Genomic DNA, 18,500 nt, shown 5'->3' with positions numbered 1-18,500 from the left:
ATCTGATCCCCGGGATCGCCGCTGCGGCACCGCGCTTTCATTACTACACAGAGCGAGTTCGGGGGACAGATACAGAGCGATACAGTGGACGGAGCAGCGTAATGTCATAGCTCCGCCCCTCGTGACATCACGGCCTGCCCCCTTAATGCAAGTCTATGGCAGGGGGTGTGAAGACCGCCACACCCCCTCCCATAGACTTGTATTTAGGGGGCTGGCTGTGACATCACGAGGGGCAGAGCCATGACGTAACGGTGCTCCAACCCTTGTATCGCTCGTCATTACGCACAGAGCGAACTCGCTCTGTGCAGTAATGATAGCGCGGTGCTGCAGCGGCAATCCCGGGGGTCCCCAACAGCGGAACCCCGACGATCTGACATCTTATCCCCTATCCTTTGGATAGGGGATAAGATGTCTAGGTGCGGAGTACCCCTTTAAGCTAACAATCGAGTTTACAAGTTTTTATAGCCTTAGCTGAATGGCAGCAGTTTTTCCAATGGTTTACAGCTTCAGTCTTGAACTATTGACCCTCCATTCCCTTCACTTATACAATTGTCTCTAGTCCTGCAAAAACATATTTCCTTAACCCCTTATCAGTGAGAGGCTAGGTTACCCATGGGTTCCCTGTAACAGCAGAACACAACACTAGGGAAAGTATAAGTATTGCCGCTCCTAATTGTGCGTTGTGTGCCATATAGTAAAGCACATGAAAAGCAGGCTTCTTCACGGTCACTTAACGTGTTCGTTTTGCGGTTACGTGAGGCATTGCATGCATTGGTCTTTATTCTTAAAGTAAAGAAGTCATTAATTATAACTTTTTGTGAATTGGGACATTTAAACTTGCTTTTTTTTTATTTATTCCAGTCTAAATTTAGTAGGAGTTGGAGTCGGTGCATTGTTTGCCGACTCCATGTACCCAAAATTTCGTTCGACTCCGACTCCACAGCCCTGATTTCTAAGATGAAGACCCTTCAAATCCACTTTAAACCTGAACTGGTCCCTGAAAAATAGTGAGTTTGAAAATGTTGTGAAAAATTGGAAAATTGCTGCTGAACTTTGAAGCCCTCTGATGTCTTCCAAAAGTAAAAACTTGTCAATTTTATGATGCAAACATAAAGTAGACATATTGTATATGTGAATAAAAAAAATGTATTTGGAATATCCATTTTCCTTACAAGCAGAGAGCTTCAAAGTTAGAAAAATGCAAAATTTTCAATTTTTTCATCACATTTTGGGATTTTTCACCAAGAAAGGATGCAAGTTACCACAAACATTTTCCACCATGTTAAAGTAGAATATGTCATGATAAAACAGTCTCGGAATCAGAATGATAACTAAAAGCATTCCAGAGTTATTAATGTTTAAAGTGACAGTGGTCAGATGTTCAAAAAAACGCTCTGGTCCTAAGGTGTAAAATGGCCTGGTCCTTAAGGGGTTACATAGTTACATAGTTAGTATGGTTGAAAAAAGACATACGTCAATCAAGTCCAACCAGGGAATTGAAGGGAAGGGTGTAAGGGGATAAGGGAAAGGGATGTGGTTTTATAATTCTGCATAAGCATTAATGTTATTTTGTTCCAGGAATGTATCTAACCCTGTTTTAAAGCTGTTAATTGTTCCTGCTGTGACCAGTTCCTGAGGTAGACTGTTCCATAAATTCACAGTCCTCACGGTAAAGAAGGCTTGTCGCCCCTTTAGACTAAACCTTTTCTTCTCCAGACGGAGGGAGTGCCCCTCGTCCTTTGGGGGGGTTTAACCTGGAACAGTTTTTCTCCATGTTTTTTGTATGGGCCATTTATATACTTATATACGTTTATCATATCCCCCCTTAAACGTCTCTTCTCATGACTAAACAATTGTAACTCCTTTAATCGCTCCTCATAGCTAAGATGTTCCATGCCCCATATTAGTTTAGTCGCACGTCTCTGCACCCTTTCCAGCTCCACAGTGTCCCTTTTATGAACAGGCGACCAAAACTGAACAGCATATTCCAGGTGAGGCCGTACCAATGCTTTATAAAGGGGGAGTATTATGTCCCTGTCCCTTGAGTCCATGCCTCTTTTGATACATGACAATATCCTGCCGGCTTTGGAAGCAGCAGCCTGACATTGCATGCTATTCTGTAGTCTGTGATCTACAAGTACACCCAGATCCTTCTCTACCAGTGACTCAAGTGCCAGTTTAATCCCCCCTAAGACATACGACACATGCAAGTTATTAGTACCCAGATGCATAACTTTACATTTATCCACATTGAACCTCATTTGCCAAGTGGATGCCCAGACACTTAGTCTATCCAAGTCATCTTGTAACTTACCGTATATACTCGAGTATAAGCCGAGTTTTTCAGCACGATTTTTCGTGCTGAAAACACCCCCCTCGGCTTATACTCGAGTGAACTCCCCCACCCGCAGTGGTCTTCAACCTGCGGACTTCCAGAGGTTTCAAAACTACAACTCCCAGCAAGCCAGGGCAGCCATCGGCTGTCCGGGCTTGCTGGGAGTTGTAGTTTTGAAACCTCCGGAGGTCCGCAGGTTGAAGACCACTGCGGCCTTCAACATCATCCAGCCCCCTCTCACCCCCTTTAGTTCTGAGTACTCACCTCCGCTCGGCGCTGGTCCGGTCCTGCAGGGCTGTCCGGTAAGGAGGTGGTCCGGTGAGGAGGTGGTCCGGGCTGCTATCTTCACCGGGGAGGCCTCTTCTAAGCGCTTCGGGCCCGGCCTCAGAATAGTCACGTTGCCTTGACAACGACGCAGATGCGTCGTTGTCAAGGCAACGGCTCTATTCCGGGCCGGAAGCGCGGAGAAGAGGCGCCCCCGGTGAAGATAGCAGCCCGGACCACCTCCTCACCGGACCACCTCCTTACCGGACAGCCCTGCAGGACCGGACCAGCGCCGAGCGGAGGTGAGTACTCAGAACTAAAGGGGGTGAGAGGGGGCTGGATGATGTTGAAGGCCGCAGTGGTCTTCAACCTGCGGACCTCCGGAGGTTTCAAAACTACAACTCCCAGCAAGCCCGGACAGCCGATGGCTGCCCGGGCTTGCTGGGAGTTGTAGTTTTGAAACCTCTGGAGGTCCGCATGTTGAAGGCCGCAGTGGTCTTCAACCTGCGGACCTCCGGAGGTTTCAAAACTACAACTCCCAGCAAGCCCGGACAGCCGATGGCTGCCCGGGCTTGCTGGGAGTTGTAGTTTTGAAACCTCTGGAGGTCCGCATGTTGAAGGCCGCAGTGGTCTTCAACCTGCGGACCTCCGGAGGTTTCAAAACTACAACTCCCAGCAAGCCCGGACAGCCGATGGCTGCCCGGGCTTGCTGGGAGTTGTAGTTTTGAAACCTCTGGAGGTCCGCAGGTTGAAGGCCGCAGTGGTCTTCAACCTGCGGACCTCCGGAGGTTTCAAAACTACAACTCCCAGCAAGCCCGGACAGCCGATGGCTGCCCGGGCTTGCTGGGAGTTGTAGTTTTGAAACCTCTGGAGGTCCGCAGGTTGAAGACCACTGAGGGCGAATGATGAGAAGAGGATGATGAAGGGGGGGGGTGTGGGGATGATGAAGGGGGGTGGGGATGATGAAGGGGGGGGGGGTGTGGGATGATTACAAGGGGATGATGAAGGGGGGATGTGTGGGATGATTACAAGGGGATGATGAAGGGGGGATGTGTGGGATGATAAGGGGATGTGTGGGATGATGACAAGGGGATGATGAAGGGGGGATGTGTGGGATGATAAGGGGATGTGTGGGATGATGACAAGGGGATGATGAAGGGGGGATGTGTGGGATGATAAGGGGATGTGTGGGATGATGACAAGGGGATGATGAAGGGGGATGTGTGGGATGATAAGGGGATGTGTGGGATGATGACAAGGGGATGATGAAGGGGGGATGTGTGGGATGATGACAAGGGGATGATGAGGATGTTAATGACGGGTCTGGATGATGACAGGGGGGGATGAGGTATTTCCCACCCTAGGCTTATACTCGAGTCAATAACTTTTCCTGGGATTTTGGGTTGAAATTAGGGGTCTCGGCTTATACTCGGGTCGGCTTATACTCGAGTATATACGGTATGCACATCCTCTATAGACTGTACCGTGCTACAAAGCTTGGTGTCATCTGCAAAGATAGAAACAGAGCTGTTAATACCATCCTCTATATCATTGATAAATAAATTAAACAGCAGCGGGCCCAGTACTGAACCTTGGGGTACACCACTAATAACCGGGGACCAATCAGAGTACGAATCATTGACCACCACTCTCTGGGTACGATCCATGAGCCAGTGTTCAATCCAGTTACAAACTAAAGTTTCCAAGCCCAAGGACCTTAACTTACCTGTCAGACGTCTATGAGGGACAGTATCAAACTCTTTGGCAAAATCCAGAAACAATATATCCACAGCCATTCCTCTGTCAAGGCTTCTACTCACCTCTTCATAAAAGCAAATTAGATTGGTTTGACAACTTCTATCCTTAGTAAACCCATGCTGGCTATCACTTATAATACTATTATCCCCTATGTATTCCTGTATTTAATCCCTTATAAGTCCTTCAAACAATTTACCCACAATGCACGTTAGACTTACCGGTCTATAATTGCCTGGCGAAGACCTAGAGCCCTTCTTGAAGATTGGTAACACATTCGCCTTGCGCCAGTCCCTTGGCACAATACCAGACACCAGAGAATCTCTAAATATCATGAACAAGGGTACAGATATTACTGAACTTACCTCTCTAAGAACTCTTGGGTGTAGTCCATCCGGCCCTGGAGATTTGCTTACATTTACTTTACTTAACTTACCTTGTACCATCTCTACATTAAGCCAGTTCAGTACATTACATGATGTGTTACCAGCACTGACCTGGCCAATGTCAGCTCCTTCTTCCATAGTATATACAGAACTAAAGAACCCATTCAGTAGCTCCGCCTTCTCTTGATCGCCCGGGACCAACCGCCCCATTATCATTATTAAGGGGTCCTACATGCTCTGTCCTTGGTTTTTTTGTATTTATATATCTAAAAAAATATTTAGGATTAGTTTTGCTTTCTTTGGCCACCTGTCTCTCATTTTGAATTTTTGCTGTTTTTATTAAATTTTTACAGATTTTATTAAGCTCCTTGTACTGTTTAAATGTTATAGCTGACCCATCAGATTAGAATTTTTTGAAGGCTATTTTTTTGTTGTTTATTGCTCTTTTAACCTCATTTGTCCGCCATGTAGGATTTAGTTTTAATCGTTTATATTTGTTCCCCTTTGGTATATATTTAGCTGTATACTTATTTAGAGTTGATTTAAAGATGTCCCATTTACCTTCTGTATCAGTATTTGAGAAGACCTCCCCCCAGTCTATGTCCTTTAGTGCAGCTCTCAGCCCAGGGAAATTTGCCTTTTTAAAGTTATATGTTTTTGCTTTCCCCGTCTGTCTTTGTTTTCTACATTTTAAGTCAAAAGTTACTATATTGTGGTCGCTATTACCAAGGTTTTCCCGCACAGTTACATTACCAATCAGCTCTGCGTTGTTGGAAATGATCAGATCCAACAAGGCATCACTTCTTGTTGGGTCCTCTACAAACTGGCCCATAAAATTATCCTGCAATAAATTTAGGAATTTTCTCCCCTTTGTAGTTTTAGCCAGCCCCCGGCCCCAATCTATATCTGGATAGTTAAAATCTCCCATTATTACCACTGTACCTGCCCGAGCGGCCCTCTCTATTTGTTTATACAGCCGACCTTCTATCTCTTCAGTGATATTAGGGGGTCTGTAGATTACACCAGTATTTCCCTCCTTTTGTACTCCACCTCCTCAGAATCATCACACACTATGGCATCGTTCACACTGGCTTTCATACCACTTCTTACATAGAGACAGACTCCACCACCTTTTCTGTTCATTCTATCCTTGCGAAACAATGTAAACCCCTGCAGATTAACAGCCCAGTCATGCGAGGAGTCCAGCCATGTCTCAGTGACCCCAACTATATCAATATGTTCCTCCAGTATCAAGGCCTCAAGCTCCCCCATTTTATTTGCTAGGCATCTGGCATTTATGAACATACACTTTACATTTCTATTAAGTTTTACACCTATAGTCTCACTAATGGGATTTTCAGAGTTATTGGGGTTAATGTTATTATTTGAGTTATAAGGGCTATTTGTACTATTTAAGTTATTGGGGCTATTGGGATTTTTTGAGTTATTGGGTCTAACGTTATTATTTAAGTTATTGGGGCTAATGGGATTTTTTGAGTTAATGGGGCTTATTGTAGTTATTGAGTTATTGGTGCTAATGGTTAAAAGTGATTTCTTGGTTTTTGCTCATGTAAGCCAAATTTATCAACCCCCTGTGATAGTATGATAAATATGTCATACATAAGCAAAAAATGACTACAGAACTTGCTTACTAAAGCAACGATGATAAATGTCCCCGCATATTCTTTAGAAAAAATTCTTTCTCTGGGTTCTGGCAAATTTAAGGCCTTCTCACACAGATGGCAACCATGGATTTCTACTGTTCATTGTATAGATATTGAATGCAACATGATACTTCCTTCGAGGTCTCTTTTTTTCCCCCTGTATGCATTGAATAGCTCTTATGCTTTGAACAGCTCTAATGCTTATTCTCAGATATCTCCTGTATAAGGCCTTTTGTGACATACTCCTACTCTACCAAGGTAGAAAACCCCCTAATTTACCCGATCAGTTTCCTATTCTCCGTTGTGGAACATGGTAATGCATATCTCTGTTCTGGCATGTATTCGTTTCCTCATGTTAGTTATTATGGTGCTATGTTGTGCGCCTGATGTTATGTATCCTCTGTCATATGAGAAAACTCAATAAAAAAAACATTGAACGTAAGCTGAGTAGCATGGACACTGGGGCAAATTTGTCTTGCACTGAGAATCCGTCAGGGTTTTACAATCATGATAGTTTAGCAAGCAGTGTTTTAGGTTTATTACCCCAGCGGTGATGCTTAACCCCTTAAGGATATGGCCCATTTTGGCCTTAAGGACCAGGCCAATTTTCATTTTTGCTTTTTTGTTTTTTTTCCTCACCTCCTTTTAAAATTCATAACTTTGCGATACCAATTTTTACCTTTTTGCGTGACCAATTACTTTGTACAATCACCAAGTACTTTTTACTTTTTACCATAATATGTACCGTATATACTCTAGTATAAGCCGGATTTTTCGTGCTGAAAACGCCCCCCTCGGCTTATACTCGAGTGAACTCTCCACCTGTCAATCCCTTCCAGTGGTCTTCAACCTGCGAACCTCCAGATGTTGCAAGACTACAACTCCCAGCATGCCCGAACAGCCATCGCAGCGTCAAATACGCTGCGGATATGCTAGGTGTGACCCTACCCTAAAAATAAATCTCATAGCAGCAGCAGTATGTTTAAACCCCTTCATTTGGGGTTCTAATATATGGCATCTGCCAAAAGTAATCTCTTGAAACCAAAGAAAGGGTTGTCATAAAGTAGCTGGCTACTGGAAAGTTATTACTTGTATTCTTCTTAGAAAATGCTTTGATACTAGTTTTATTTAGTTAAAAATGAATATATAATTATGTATGTGTTGTCTTTTAGAAAGTAGAGTTTATGCACCAACAGAGTCTCCAGTTCCTTATCCTGATTCAAAGAAAAGTAAAGAGCAAATAGAACAACTGGTCAGATCAGGTAATTTAGGTTTTTGTAAAAGTGATTCTGGTAGTATTTAGAACCGTATTAGCAGAGTACCCGGTGTTGCCTGTGTTTCTACCTAAACCTTGTTGGAAAAGAAAAGCAATATGTGAGAAAACTCTTGTCCTCATATCCCACTATCTGACATACACAGGCTTCTATGCTGACCTACTGTATCTCTCTGTCTGATGACAATTTTGGACACACTGTTATGGAAAAATTCTTTCCTAGGTACATTGGCACAGATTTATCATTTTGCCTAAAACCAAAACTGTCTAGGTTTTGCCTATAACAACCAAACACAGCTCAGCTTTCATTTTTTATATTGCCCTGGTAAATGAAAGCTGAGCGGTGATTGGTTACTATGGGCAAAGCCATACCAGTTTGATTTCAGGCAGATTGATAACTCTGGGCCATTATGTTGCATATAGGGCAGATTATATTCATACTACAGTGTCATATAGCAACAACTACAGCTCCTTAGTATGGAACTGCATAGACTTTGAATGACTCACAATGGCTCTGCATATTCACATGGGCTTATTAGCCCCAGTGTTAAATCGTAGCAAATGCCATTAATGAACATACATTAGTGGAATAGTTTGAGCATGTCTGCCATGTAGAAATATCTATTCAAAGTACTATCCTGAACATGTATATTCATTTTTTTTCTCATTACAGATTTGTCTGTGGCAGAAAATCAAAGGACTCCTGAAAAACACAAAAATCAAGAGGAAGATGTACAGCTGCAGGCTGCAACTGAGAAACTTACAGACAGGAACCTGAAGCTGACCTCTCAAGTGGAGGAGCTGAAGCAGCAGATAAAAACCATGCGGGTCAAGGTGAAGAGTCTAAAGAATGAAAAGAGAAGTTTTCAGGAATTGTTGAAAAATTCCCAAGCAGAAGGTTAGCATTAAATCAATAAAATCATTTCAAAAGGTATAAATATTTTGAATGTTTTGCATGTTCTATTAAGGTATCAGTAGAGAGCTCAATGTATGAGCAAGTCTTTGTGAGGGGACAGACTATAGATTGGTCAGAAAAATAAAAACTGGGTAGAGAAAAAGGATTGGAGAGGCTCTTGCCAGACTAGCGACCAATAACCCTAAGCTACCCAAATAACACCTATACCCATGGTGTCGAACAATAAATAAAATGGTAAAGAAATTGGGGCTCAGTGTCAATGAATATTGGATAAAAAGTTTTTATTTAGGTAAAAATGATAAGCAATGAATATAGTAGTGGTCTGTGACTCACAGGCCCCTTGTAGTTCAACAGAACCACAGATAATATAATAAATGAAACAATAGATATGTCAATCAATAATAAAATAACATAGCAAAATTATATCTTGATAACAAGTAACCACAAGTTAGCGGTAAGTACAGCCTGGATGGGTATATAGCAAATAAATATTTGTTCAGAGATGATGCTATTTTGACAGTATTAGATAACTATTGCAAGTATTTTGTAATCCAGGTGAGTGTTTTAGATAATAATACATTTCTCTTTTCGAATGTATAGGATAACAGCGCTGTTTGTAATTAGGGATCGACCGATATCGTTTTTTTAGGGCCGATACCGATAATCGGTGGAGGTTAGGGCCGATAGCCGATAACTTATACTGATATTCCGGTATAAGTTATCGGCTATTTATCCCCCCCCGCGACACCGCTGCAGATCATTGATTTTAAAGCGGGCGCTTTAAATCAATGCACTGCAGTGGCTTTTGCGGTGCCATAGGCCGCCGCCGCCACCACCCGCTTCTCTCCCCCTACCTGTTAGGGTGGACCAGGCCATCCTTCCTTCCTGTAGTGTCCGGCGGCATTCCGGGTGGAGGGTGAACAGGTCCGGGCTGTCCTTCTTCTCCGGGGGTCATCTTCTCCACTCCAGGCAGGCTCCGGCCTAGTAACGCAGCATAGACGCCGCTGCGCAGTGACGCCCGTGCGCAGCGACGCACCTGACGTCGCGGCGTAGCGGCGTCTATGCAGCGAACTAGGCTGGAGCCTGCCCGGAGTGGAGAAGAGCACCCCCGGAGAAGGACAGCCCGGACCGGTTCACCCTCCACCCGGAATGCCGCCGGACCCTACAGAAAGGATGGATGGCCCGAACCACCCCCATTACGGGTAAGTTAAATTTTTTCTATTGACTCGGAGGGTGGGGGAGGGGCCCGACCGGTATAGCGGTATGGGAAAAAATCCATTCCGGTATACCGCCCAGCACTACAGTGGGGGGTGCGACGCGGTGCGGTGCATCGGGGGGGGGGGGGGGGGGGGGCGGCGTTTGTGGTGCGGTGGGGGCTGTGCGGGGGGCGGGGCATCATCGGCTTATCGGCACGGTAATTGCCGATACCGATAATGCCCAAAATCGTGATTATCGGCCGATAATATCGGCCATACCGATAATCGGTCGATCCCTAGTTGTAATAAATGTATCCGGCCTGTAATAGTTTGTATCGGATATCATGTAAGTCTGTAGTGACCTCGCGCTGATGCACGTATCAATCCTGGCTCCTATGGCAGTCAAGTTGTCAAGCTGCTGAAGAAAGGTCCTATGGGGGACCTGAAACGCATCCAGCCACAGCCATAACTGCAAGTGCTACTCTCTGCCATAGGAGCCAGGATTGATGCATGCATCAGCGCAAGGTCACTACAGACTTACTTGATATCCGATACAAACTATTACAGGCCGGATAAATTTATTACAAACAGCGCTGTTATCCTATCCATTCGAAAAGGGAAAGCATATATTATCTAAAACACTCACCTGGATTACAAAATACTTGTAACAGTTACTAATACTGTCGAAATAGCATCATCTCTGAACAAATCTTTATTTGCTATATACCCATCCAGGCTGTTCTTACCGCTAACTTTTTGTTACTTGTTATCAAGATATCATTTTGCTATGTTGTTTTATTATTGATTGACATATCTATTGTTTCATTTATTATATTATCTGTGGTTCTGTTGACCTACAAGGGCCCTGTGAGTCACAGACCACTACTATATTCATTGTTTATCATTTTTACCTAAATAAAAACTTTTTATCCAATATTCATTGACCCTGAGCCCCAATTTCTTTACCAGAAAAATAAAAACATTTATATAGCACCATCATATTCTGCAGAACTTTATAATTTAGAGTTTATAATAACAAAACATGGAATTTTCTCCATTAAAAAAAAATTAAGAAAAACTTGCCACAGTTTTTCCTACTTGCTCTAGAATAGAATGGAAAAGGTCTTACAGTTGACTTTGTCAATTTTTTACTTCTGCTGGAGAACAGTCGCCTGCAAAAAATAGATAACTTGACACATTTTTATGATATGTATACCATCATACAGTTTGATGCCTCACTGGTTGTGATAGGATTCAGTTTAGATTGTGTTCACTTTATGCTTTTCTCTTACTTAGTGGAAACAGGAGAACTGGTTTCTCTCAGAGAGCAGGCACAAGAACTAGTAGATGAGAATGATGCTTTAAAAACTATGATTCATAAGCTGAATGTGGAGCTGAGCCGCTATCAAACGAAGTATCGCCCACTATCGAAGGAAGAGGTAAAATCTGTTTTATTTATTTCATCTTGTAATAAGGATATTTTTTTCACTTTCAAGTTTTCCCACAAAGAAAGTTTACATAGAATCCACTACTGCCACATGCAGAAGCAATTTAACAAGTAGCTTTTTTTCACTTACACTTTCATTTTGCATGGTATCCATTGACTTTCTGTAACTGTGGGTGGGATGTGCTCTTCCTCTATAGTCTTGGGGTCTGGCACTCTTCCACAGTTCAGAATGATGCAAGCTAGGATGTGACAGCTACAGTACATGTGCATGGCAAGAATATAGAGGAAACTCAGATGTAATTTGCTTGTACAAGCACCTAGTAGGTGGCAGTTATAGGGTAGTGCATGCCCAAAACAAGGACTGGGATACTCAATTATGCATATGTGTCCACCTAAAACTATGATGGATTTTATAAACAATACTGGGGCATAAAGCATTTTCTAAAAAGAAGTTAAAATGCAGGTACTGTATACTGGTCTAGATAAACGTAGTGTTCAGTAGGGCTCAATTCTATGTCCAATGAAAGTCAAGACACATGAATTTCATGACAATATCTGCTCATAATGCCATACTCATTGACTGACTGATAGAGGCCATTTTCTTTGAATATGTCCTCATGAGCAGGTCTAGCACCAGGACCAAGGTCTGAGACTGACAGTTGGAAAAAAATGCAATTTCTCTATCGGCTCCATTGGGGGACACAGACCGTGGGGACACAGACCATGTGTGTATGCTGCTGTCTCTAGGAGGTGTGACACTATGGTAATAAAAAAGTCGGCTCCTCCCAGCAGGATATACCCTCCTTCAGGCTCTGAGCTAATCAGTTTAAGCTTAGTGTCTGAAGGAGGTGGACATGGTCTGGTTTGCTCCAGACCAGGTCTTCTGTTTTTTTGTTTTCCTAGTATAGGGACGTGTTAGTTTTTTATTCCCTTTTCTTTTCTGTTTTCAGGTGGGGACTCAGGGACTCCGGTTCCCTGTTTCCCCATTGCGAGTAAGGGGGGCACAGACATTGCGTATATGCGCTGTTCACCCCCCCTCGCCAACGTTCAGCACCTGGGTGGTACCTCATGGGTCCGGGTCCCCCTATTTTCCTGCTCGCCTCGCTCGCGCATAGCAGCCAGGAGTGATGCAGGTAACTAAAGCTGACTGAAGACTTCACTGAAGACTCCATTAGGGAAGAGGTAAGTACTTTTCTCCATAGGTACGGACTTGCAACCTCTGGAGACCCCCTGTTTTTGGCCCGCCTTTCTTATGGAGCTGGCTCATTCAGGGGCTGCATTTTTATTCCGGGGGTGCAGTGGCACCTAAGGGGGCAGTAAATATGGGGCACTTCACTTTATATGTGTGTGTGGGGCACTTCACTTCATATGAGTGTGTGTTTAGTGCACTATGTCCTCAGCGCCTTATATGCTTCTGTCAGCCGCGGCGCTGTTACGAGCCAAGCGCTCTCAGCGCCGGCTTTACTTTCACTATGCAGACAGCGCCTCTTACGCGGCTGACAGCCTCTGCCGGCGTTAGGCCGCCCGCTCTATTCCCCCAAGCGCATATGCGATGACAGATGCGCTCGGGACAAAGAGCGGGTGCCATGACAGTTCTTCTCGGCCGGTCTATAGCTCCGCCTACAGGGCTGGGAGCTCTCAGAGGCGCGAAGCAGCCTCCAATCAGCGCCGGGGGCACGAAAATCAGTCAGAAGGGGTCAGTTAATTAATGCCTGGCTTCGGGCACGCCCCTCTCTTCCTATTGGCTGGCCTGTCCTTCACTATAGCTGCACGGAGCGAGCTCTCCTCTCTGCAGCTGACAGGGGACACAGTCTTTTTTCTCATTATGCCCGTACCCAGGGCTGTTTCTCCCTCTAAACAGAAACCTGGGACTTCAGTGACTTATTTTCTCTGTAAGCACTGTAATACCAAGATGCCTGACTCTACTGAGCCCACTTGCCCTGCCTGCTCCACTGCTCCCCCAGACCCCCTGGTACCCCCTGATGCCCTTTCGGTTCCGGTGGGTTCAGCCGCTCCACCAACCTGGGTTTCTTCCCTGACCCAGTATATGGCTGACTTGACCCAAGTCTCCCGTTTCGGTGGCTGAGGCCTCCTGGGAAGTGGTGTCCACCTTGAAGGGGTCTTCCCTGCGCAAGACCTCTGAGAGGGCCCGCTCCTCAAGCGTACTAGTGGTGCCTCATCTGACTCTTCCATTGAGTCTTCAGATAGACGTGAGCGTTCCCCTCGTGGGTCCCGCCCCCCCGTCATCTGGGCACAAACATTGCTCCTCCAGACGATGTTCTCTGAGTCGCCGCTCTGCCACGCCAGAGCCGCGTACCCGGTCAGGGTTGCCCCCCTCCAGGACTGCCTCTAATCATTCTCATTCCCCTGGAGGACGAGGCTTCCGAGCCGGCATCTGACTCAGAGAACTGCTCGGACTCAATTGTAACGGTGAACTCATTGGTGACAGCCATAAGAGACACCTTTCCTTAGAGGACCCAGGATCTTCGGATGTCAATCCAGAAGTATCCTTTCATTGTTCTAAGCCAGCACCTCAAAGGTTCAGCTCTCACGCTGACTTTAACGACATTCTGGAATCTGCATGGAAACATCCAGACAAGAGGTTCCCGGGAATCAAGACAATTCAAGAACGTTATCCATCTGACAAAGTCTTTGTCGCTAAGGTGGTTTCCCCTCCCTCAGTGGATCCACCAATCTCCCGGATCTCTAAGGTGACTACACTGCCTCTGGCAGATGCCGCTGCCTTCAAGGATTCCACGGACAAGTAGGTAGACTCCTTGGCGAAGTTTGCTTCTGAAGCAGCTGGCTCTTCTCTTCTTCCCATCTTCGCCTCAACATGGGCGTACAAGGCCTTGTCGGAGTGGTGCCAAAAGCTCCATCAGGATATCTTAGCGGGATCCTCTCCTGATGATCTATCTGCTCTGGCTCTCCAATGCTCTAAAGCTGGGGACTTCCTGTGCGCAGCTTCCATGCAGTCAGCCCGTTCTGCCTTTGCAGTGGGTCACCTAGCGGCTCTCCACCGCTCTATGTGGCTTATAACTTGGTATGCGGATGCCGCTTCCAAAAGGTCCCTCACGGAGCTTCCCTATACGGGGGTCCGTCTTTTTGGCAATCGCCTTGATGAGATTGTCTCTGAGGCAACGGGAGGTAAGAGTTCCTTGTTACCTCAAAATAAGGCTCCCCCTTCTTCCCAAAGAAAGTCCTTTTCCTCTGTCCTTTCGGACCTCTGGCTCCTGCAAAGGGTCCGGGCAGGCGCCCTCGCGGGACAAGAAGGCTCCCTCATTCCGGGCACGCCCGTCTTGGAAGTCTGATTCCAACCGGTCCGGCCGTTTTGCCCCCAAATCGGGCAACCGCAAACCCACTTCTGCATGAAGTGAGGCCCCCACCCTCGGTTTCTTCTCGGGTGGGAGGTTGTCTCTTGCTGCTTCGAGACATCTGGACCCCGCACGTTCAGGACTTTTGGTCAGGGATGTGGTGTCCAATGGTTACCGAATCGAATTTGCCTCCCTTCCGAGGGATCGCTTTTTTCGATTCCGGGCCCCCCGGTCTCCTCCTCCTCTGGCGAAGCAATTTCGAGCAGCTCTCCAGACTCTGTTTCTCCAGGGGGTGATTGTTCCCGTTCCTCCAGGGGAACGGTTTCAGGGTTTCTATTCAATTCTTTTTGTGGTCCCTAAGAAGGACGGTTTTGTGCGACCAATCCTAGACCTCAAGCATCTCAACCGTCTTCTTCTCATCCGCCACTTCCGAATGGAATCCCTCAGTTCGGTGGTGGCGTCTCTGGAACAAGGGGAGTTCCTTTCATCGGTGGACATCAAGGATGCCTACCTCCATGTGCCAATATTCCCAGGCCATCATCGGTACCTCCGCTTTGCGCTTCCGGAGGGGCACTTTCAATTTGTAGCCCTCCCCTTCGGTCTAGCCATGGCTCCTTGGGTCTTTACAAAGATCCTTGCAACAGTGATGGGCCTGTTATGGTCGAAGGGGATCTCGGTGATACCCTATCTGGACGACCTTCTCATCAAGGCTCCAACCAGAGCCCAGACTCTGGAGAATCTGGACGTCACTCTCCACACTCTGACTCGCTTCGGGTGGATGGTCAATCGGCACAAGTCAGTCCGCTGTCCTACCCAGTCTCTGACCTTCCTGGGTCTTCAATTTGACACTGCCTCTGCCCGAATTTGTCTTCCGCCGGACAAACGTCTGATGCTCCGGTCTAGGGTCCACTCCCTTCGGACTCGGGTATCAGTCTCCATCCGCACTTGTATGGAAGTCGTGGAACAGGTCTCCTCTGTCCCTCGATCGTCAGAATGTTCTCCCTTGCAGGGTCCGTCAGGCTCTGCTCTGGTGGCTCCGCTCTCCCCTTCTTCCCCAGGGGCGGTGGTTTCTTCCCCTTCACTGGCAGGTTGTTACAACTGATGCCAGCCTGTCGGGCTGGGGTGGCGTGTTCAGGGATCGGACGGTTCAGGGACTCTGGTCTCCCCAGGAGACCCTTCTTCCGGTAAACATATTGGAATTACGGGCGATTCTTCTTTTTGTCTTCTTTATTGGGAGGCCCGTCTTCAGTCCCGACCTGTCTGCGTTCAGTCGGACAATGCCATGACCTTTGGCGTACATAAATCGACAGGGTGGCACTCGCAGCTCGGCAGCCATGGCCGAGGTAACCAAGATTCTCACTGGGGCGGAGAACAAGGTTCCGGCCATTTCGGCAACTCACATTCCAGGAGTGCTCAACTGGGAAGCAGACTTCCTCAGTCGGTCCTCACGACCCGGCGAGTGGTCTCTACATCCGGAGGTCTTCGCACAGCTCTGCGACCTCTGGGGCTTTCCAGACGTGGATCTCTTCGCGTTCCGCCACATTCGGAAGATCCTTCCGTTTGTGTCCAAGTTCCGGGACCCTTAGGCTCTGGCCGTGGACTCCCTAGTGTTCCTTCCTCTTCCGCTCCTTCCCTGGGTGCTGAGGATGCTTAAGGCAGAGGACGTAGCTCCAGATTGGCCTCTAAGGTCCTGATACGCCGACGTAGTCAGGCTCCTGGACGACGCTCCACTGCGCCTTCCGCTCCGCCCGCATCTGCTCTCTCAGGGTCCTCTTTGCCACCCCAATTTACAGTCGCTGCATTTGACGGCATGGCGGTTAAGACTGCGGTTTTGAGGGCCCGCAGGCTCTCTTCCCAAGTCATTCACACCATGCTCAAGGCTCGTAAGCCCTCTTCCGCAAGAATTTACCACCGTACTTGGCGGTCTTATTTTAGTGGTGTGAAGCTCAGGACTTCTCCCCGGTAACCTTCTCGGTTCCCTGTCTTCTCTCCTTTTTGCAGTCAGGGTTGGAACTGGGGTTGTCTCTCAGTTCACTTTAAGGTCAGGTTTCGGCCCTTACTGTTCTTTTTCCAGCGGCCCCTGGCTTCTAATTCTCATATCCGGACCTTCCTTCAAGGAGTGTCGCACGCTGTTTCTCCTTATCGGTCACCCTCTCCCCCTTGGGACTCGAATTTGGTTCTGAGTACCCTCCAGGGTGCACCCTTTGAGCCCCTTAGAAAGGTGCCTCTCCTTCTACTTTCTTGGAAAGTGGCACTTCTTGTTGTTATCACCTCCATCCGGGGGGTTTCTGAATTGGCAGCTCTTTCCTGCCGTTCTCCGTTCCTAGTGATCCACCAGGACAAGGTAGTTTTCAGGCCAGACCCTTCCTTTTTACCTTAGGTGGTCTCGGCCTTTTCATCTCAATGAGGACATTGTCCTCCCGTCCTTCTGTCCTGCTCCTTCTCATCCTAAGGAGCGCTTACTACACATGTTGGACGTAGTTCGGGCTGTTCGGTCTTATCTCTCAATCACCTCTTCGTTTCGTCAGTGTGCTTCCTTTTACGTCCTTACGGAAGGTCGTCGCAAGGGACAACCTGCTTTCTCGGTGGATTTGGTCTGCCATTTCGGAAGCCTATCGCTGTAAGGGGAAGATCCCTCCTTTCAGGGTTGTGGCTCACTCTACCTGTTCGATTGGGGCATCCTGGGCTCTCCAGAATGGAGCCTCTGCCTCGCAGATTGCAAGGCGGCTACCTGGTCGTCTTTGCACACTTTCTCAAGGTTTTTCAGAGTTCATACTTTTGCATCGGCTGATGCCTAGTCTGGGTAGTAAAGTGTTGCAGGCGGCAGTGGAACAGCCGTCTGCCTGACTGTCTGCCCACCCAAGGGACGGCTTTGGTACGTCCCTCGGTCTGTGTCCCCCAATGGAGCCGATAGAGAAAAGGAGATTTTTTAACACTTACCGTAAAATCTCTTTCTCGAAGGATCCATTGGGGGACACAGCTCCCGCCCTTTTTGGGATTTTTCCTTTGGTTCTCTGTCCAAGGGTGTGTTCAGTTTATGCTTTTTCTTCTGGTTCTCGGACAGTTTGGGGTCTTTCTTTGACCTGATGGTCTCCTCCTATTGCTCTGGAACTTAAACTGATTAGCTCAGAGCCTGAAGGCGGGTATATCCTGCTGGGAGGAGCCGACTTTTTTATTACCATAGTGTCACACCTCCTAGAGACAGCAGCATACACACATGGTCTGTGTCCCCCAATGGATCCTTCGAGAAAGAGAGATTTTATGGTAAGTGTTAAAAAAATCTCCTTTTTGCAAATTTTGTGTTTTTATTTTTTTCATTTTTTTACTTTGTGCAATTAAAGGGATACTCTACCTAAAGGATAGGATAAGATGTTTGATTGCGGGGTTCCTGCCACTAGGATCTCCGCGAGCACCTATGCCGCACCCAGCATTTTAAACCATAGGTTTGGAACGCTGGGTTTCTGTGGCTAGAGACGTGACCTCACGCCATTAAAGTCTATGGGAAGGGGAGTGATGGCCGTTACCTACAGTTAAGAATGCCGGGTGAGACATGGGTGCTGCACGGCGATCAGACATCTTATCCCATATCCTTTGGATAGGAGATAATATATATGTGGGTGGAGTACCCCTTTAATGGAAAAACTAGGTAAAAATTTTGTATCTAAATATTATTACAGTAATTTCCATGTTACATGTATATGTGTTGTATATCTTGGCAAAACGTTAACCTTTCTAATATACTTCAAATTTTATTTCCCTCTTCTAGAAGTCATGACTTATGAAATCATGGCTTTGTCCAAGCTAAAGCACAGACATGGAAAAAATCCTGTGAGGGTGGGTTACCACTCCTCTGTGCTCTCTCCTGTCTGATAGCACTCCTCTGTGCTCTCTCCTGTCTGATAGCACGCCTCTGTGCTCTCTCCTGTCTGATAGCACGCCTCTGTGCTCTC

At 46.7% G+C, this 18,500-nt stretch overlaps 1 protein-coding gene across 5 annotated transcripts in view; it reads left to right on the top strand.

Annotated features, from left to right (window-relative positions):
- The window catches only part of CEP89 (centrosomal protein 89), a 256,966-nt gene that overhangs the window by 45,017 nt on the left and 193,449 nt on the right, over positions 1–18,500 (top strand). For all 5 annotated transcript variants that reach the window (XR_008845109.1, XM_056525755.1, XM_056525754.1 and 2 more), the window contains 3 exons: positions 7,577–7,666; positions 8,351–8,575; positions 11,086–11,228. Coding sequence is in view for 4 of the 5 variants with exons in the window: in XM_056525755.1 (XP_056381730.1) it covers positions 7,577–7,666; positions 8,351–8,575; positions 11,086–11,228 (458 nt within the window). In the remaining variant the exon portion in view is untranslated. The remainder of the gene's footprint in view (positions 1–7,576; positions 7,667–8,350; positions 8,576–11,085; positions 11,229–18,500) is intronic.

The sequence above is a fragment of the Hyla sarda genome, chromosome 6, assembly GCF_029499605.1.
Source record: "Hyla sarda isolate aHylSar1 chromosome 6, aHylSar1.hap1, whole genome shotgun sequence".
Lineage (NCBI taxonomy): Eukaryota > Metazoa > Chordata > Amphibia > Anura > Hylidae > Hyla > Hyla sarda.
This window is presented reverse-complemented; position numbering and strand designations above follow the sequence as displayed.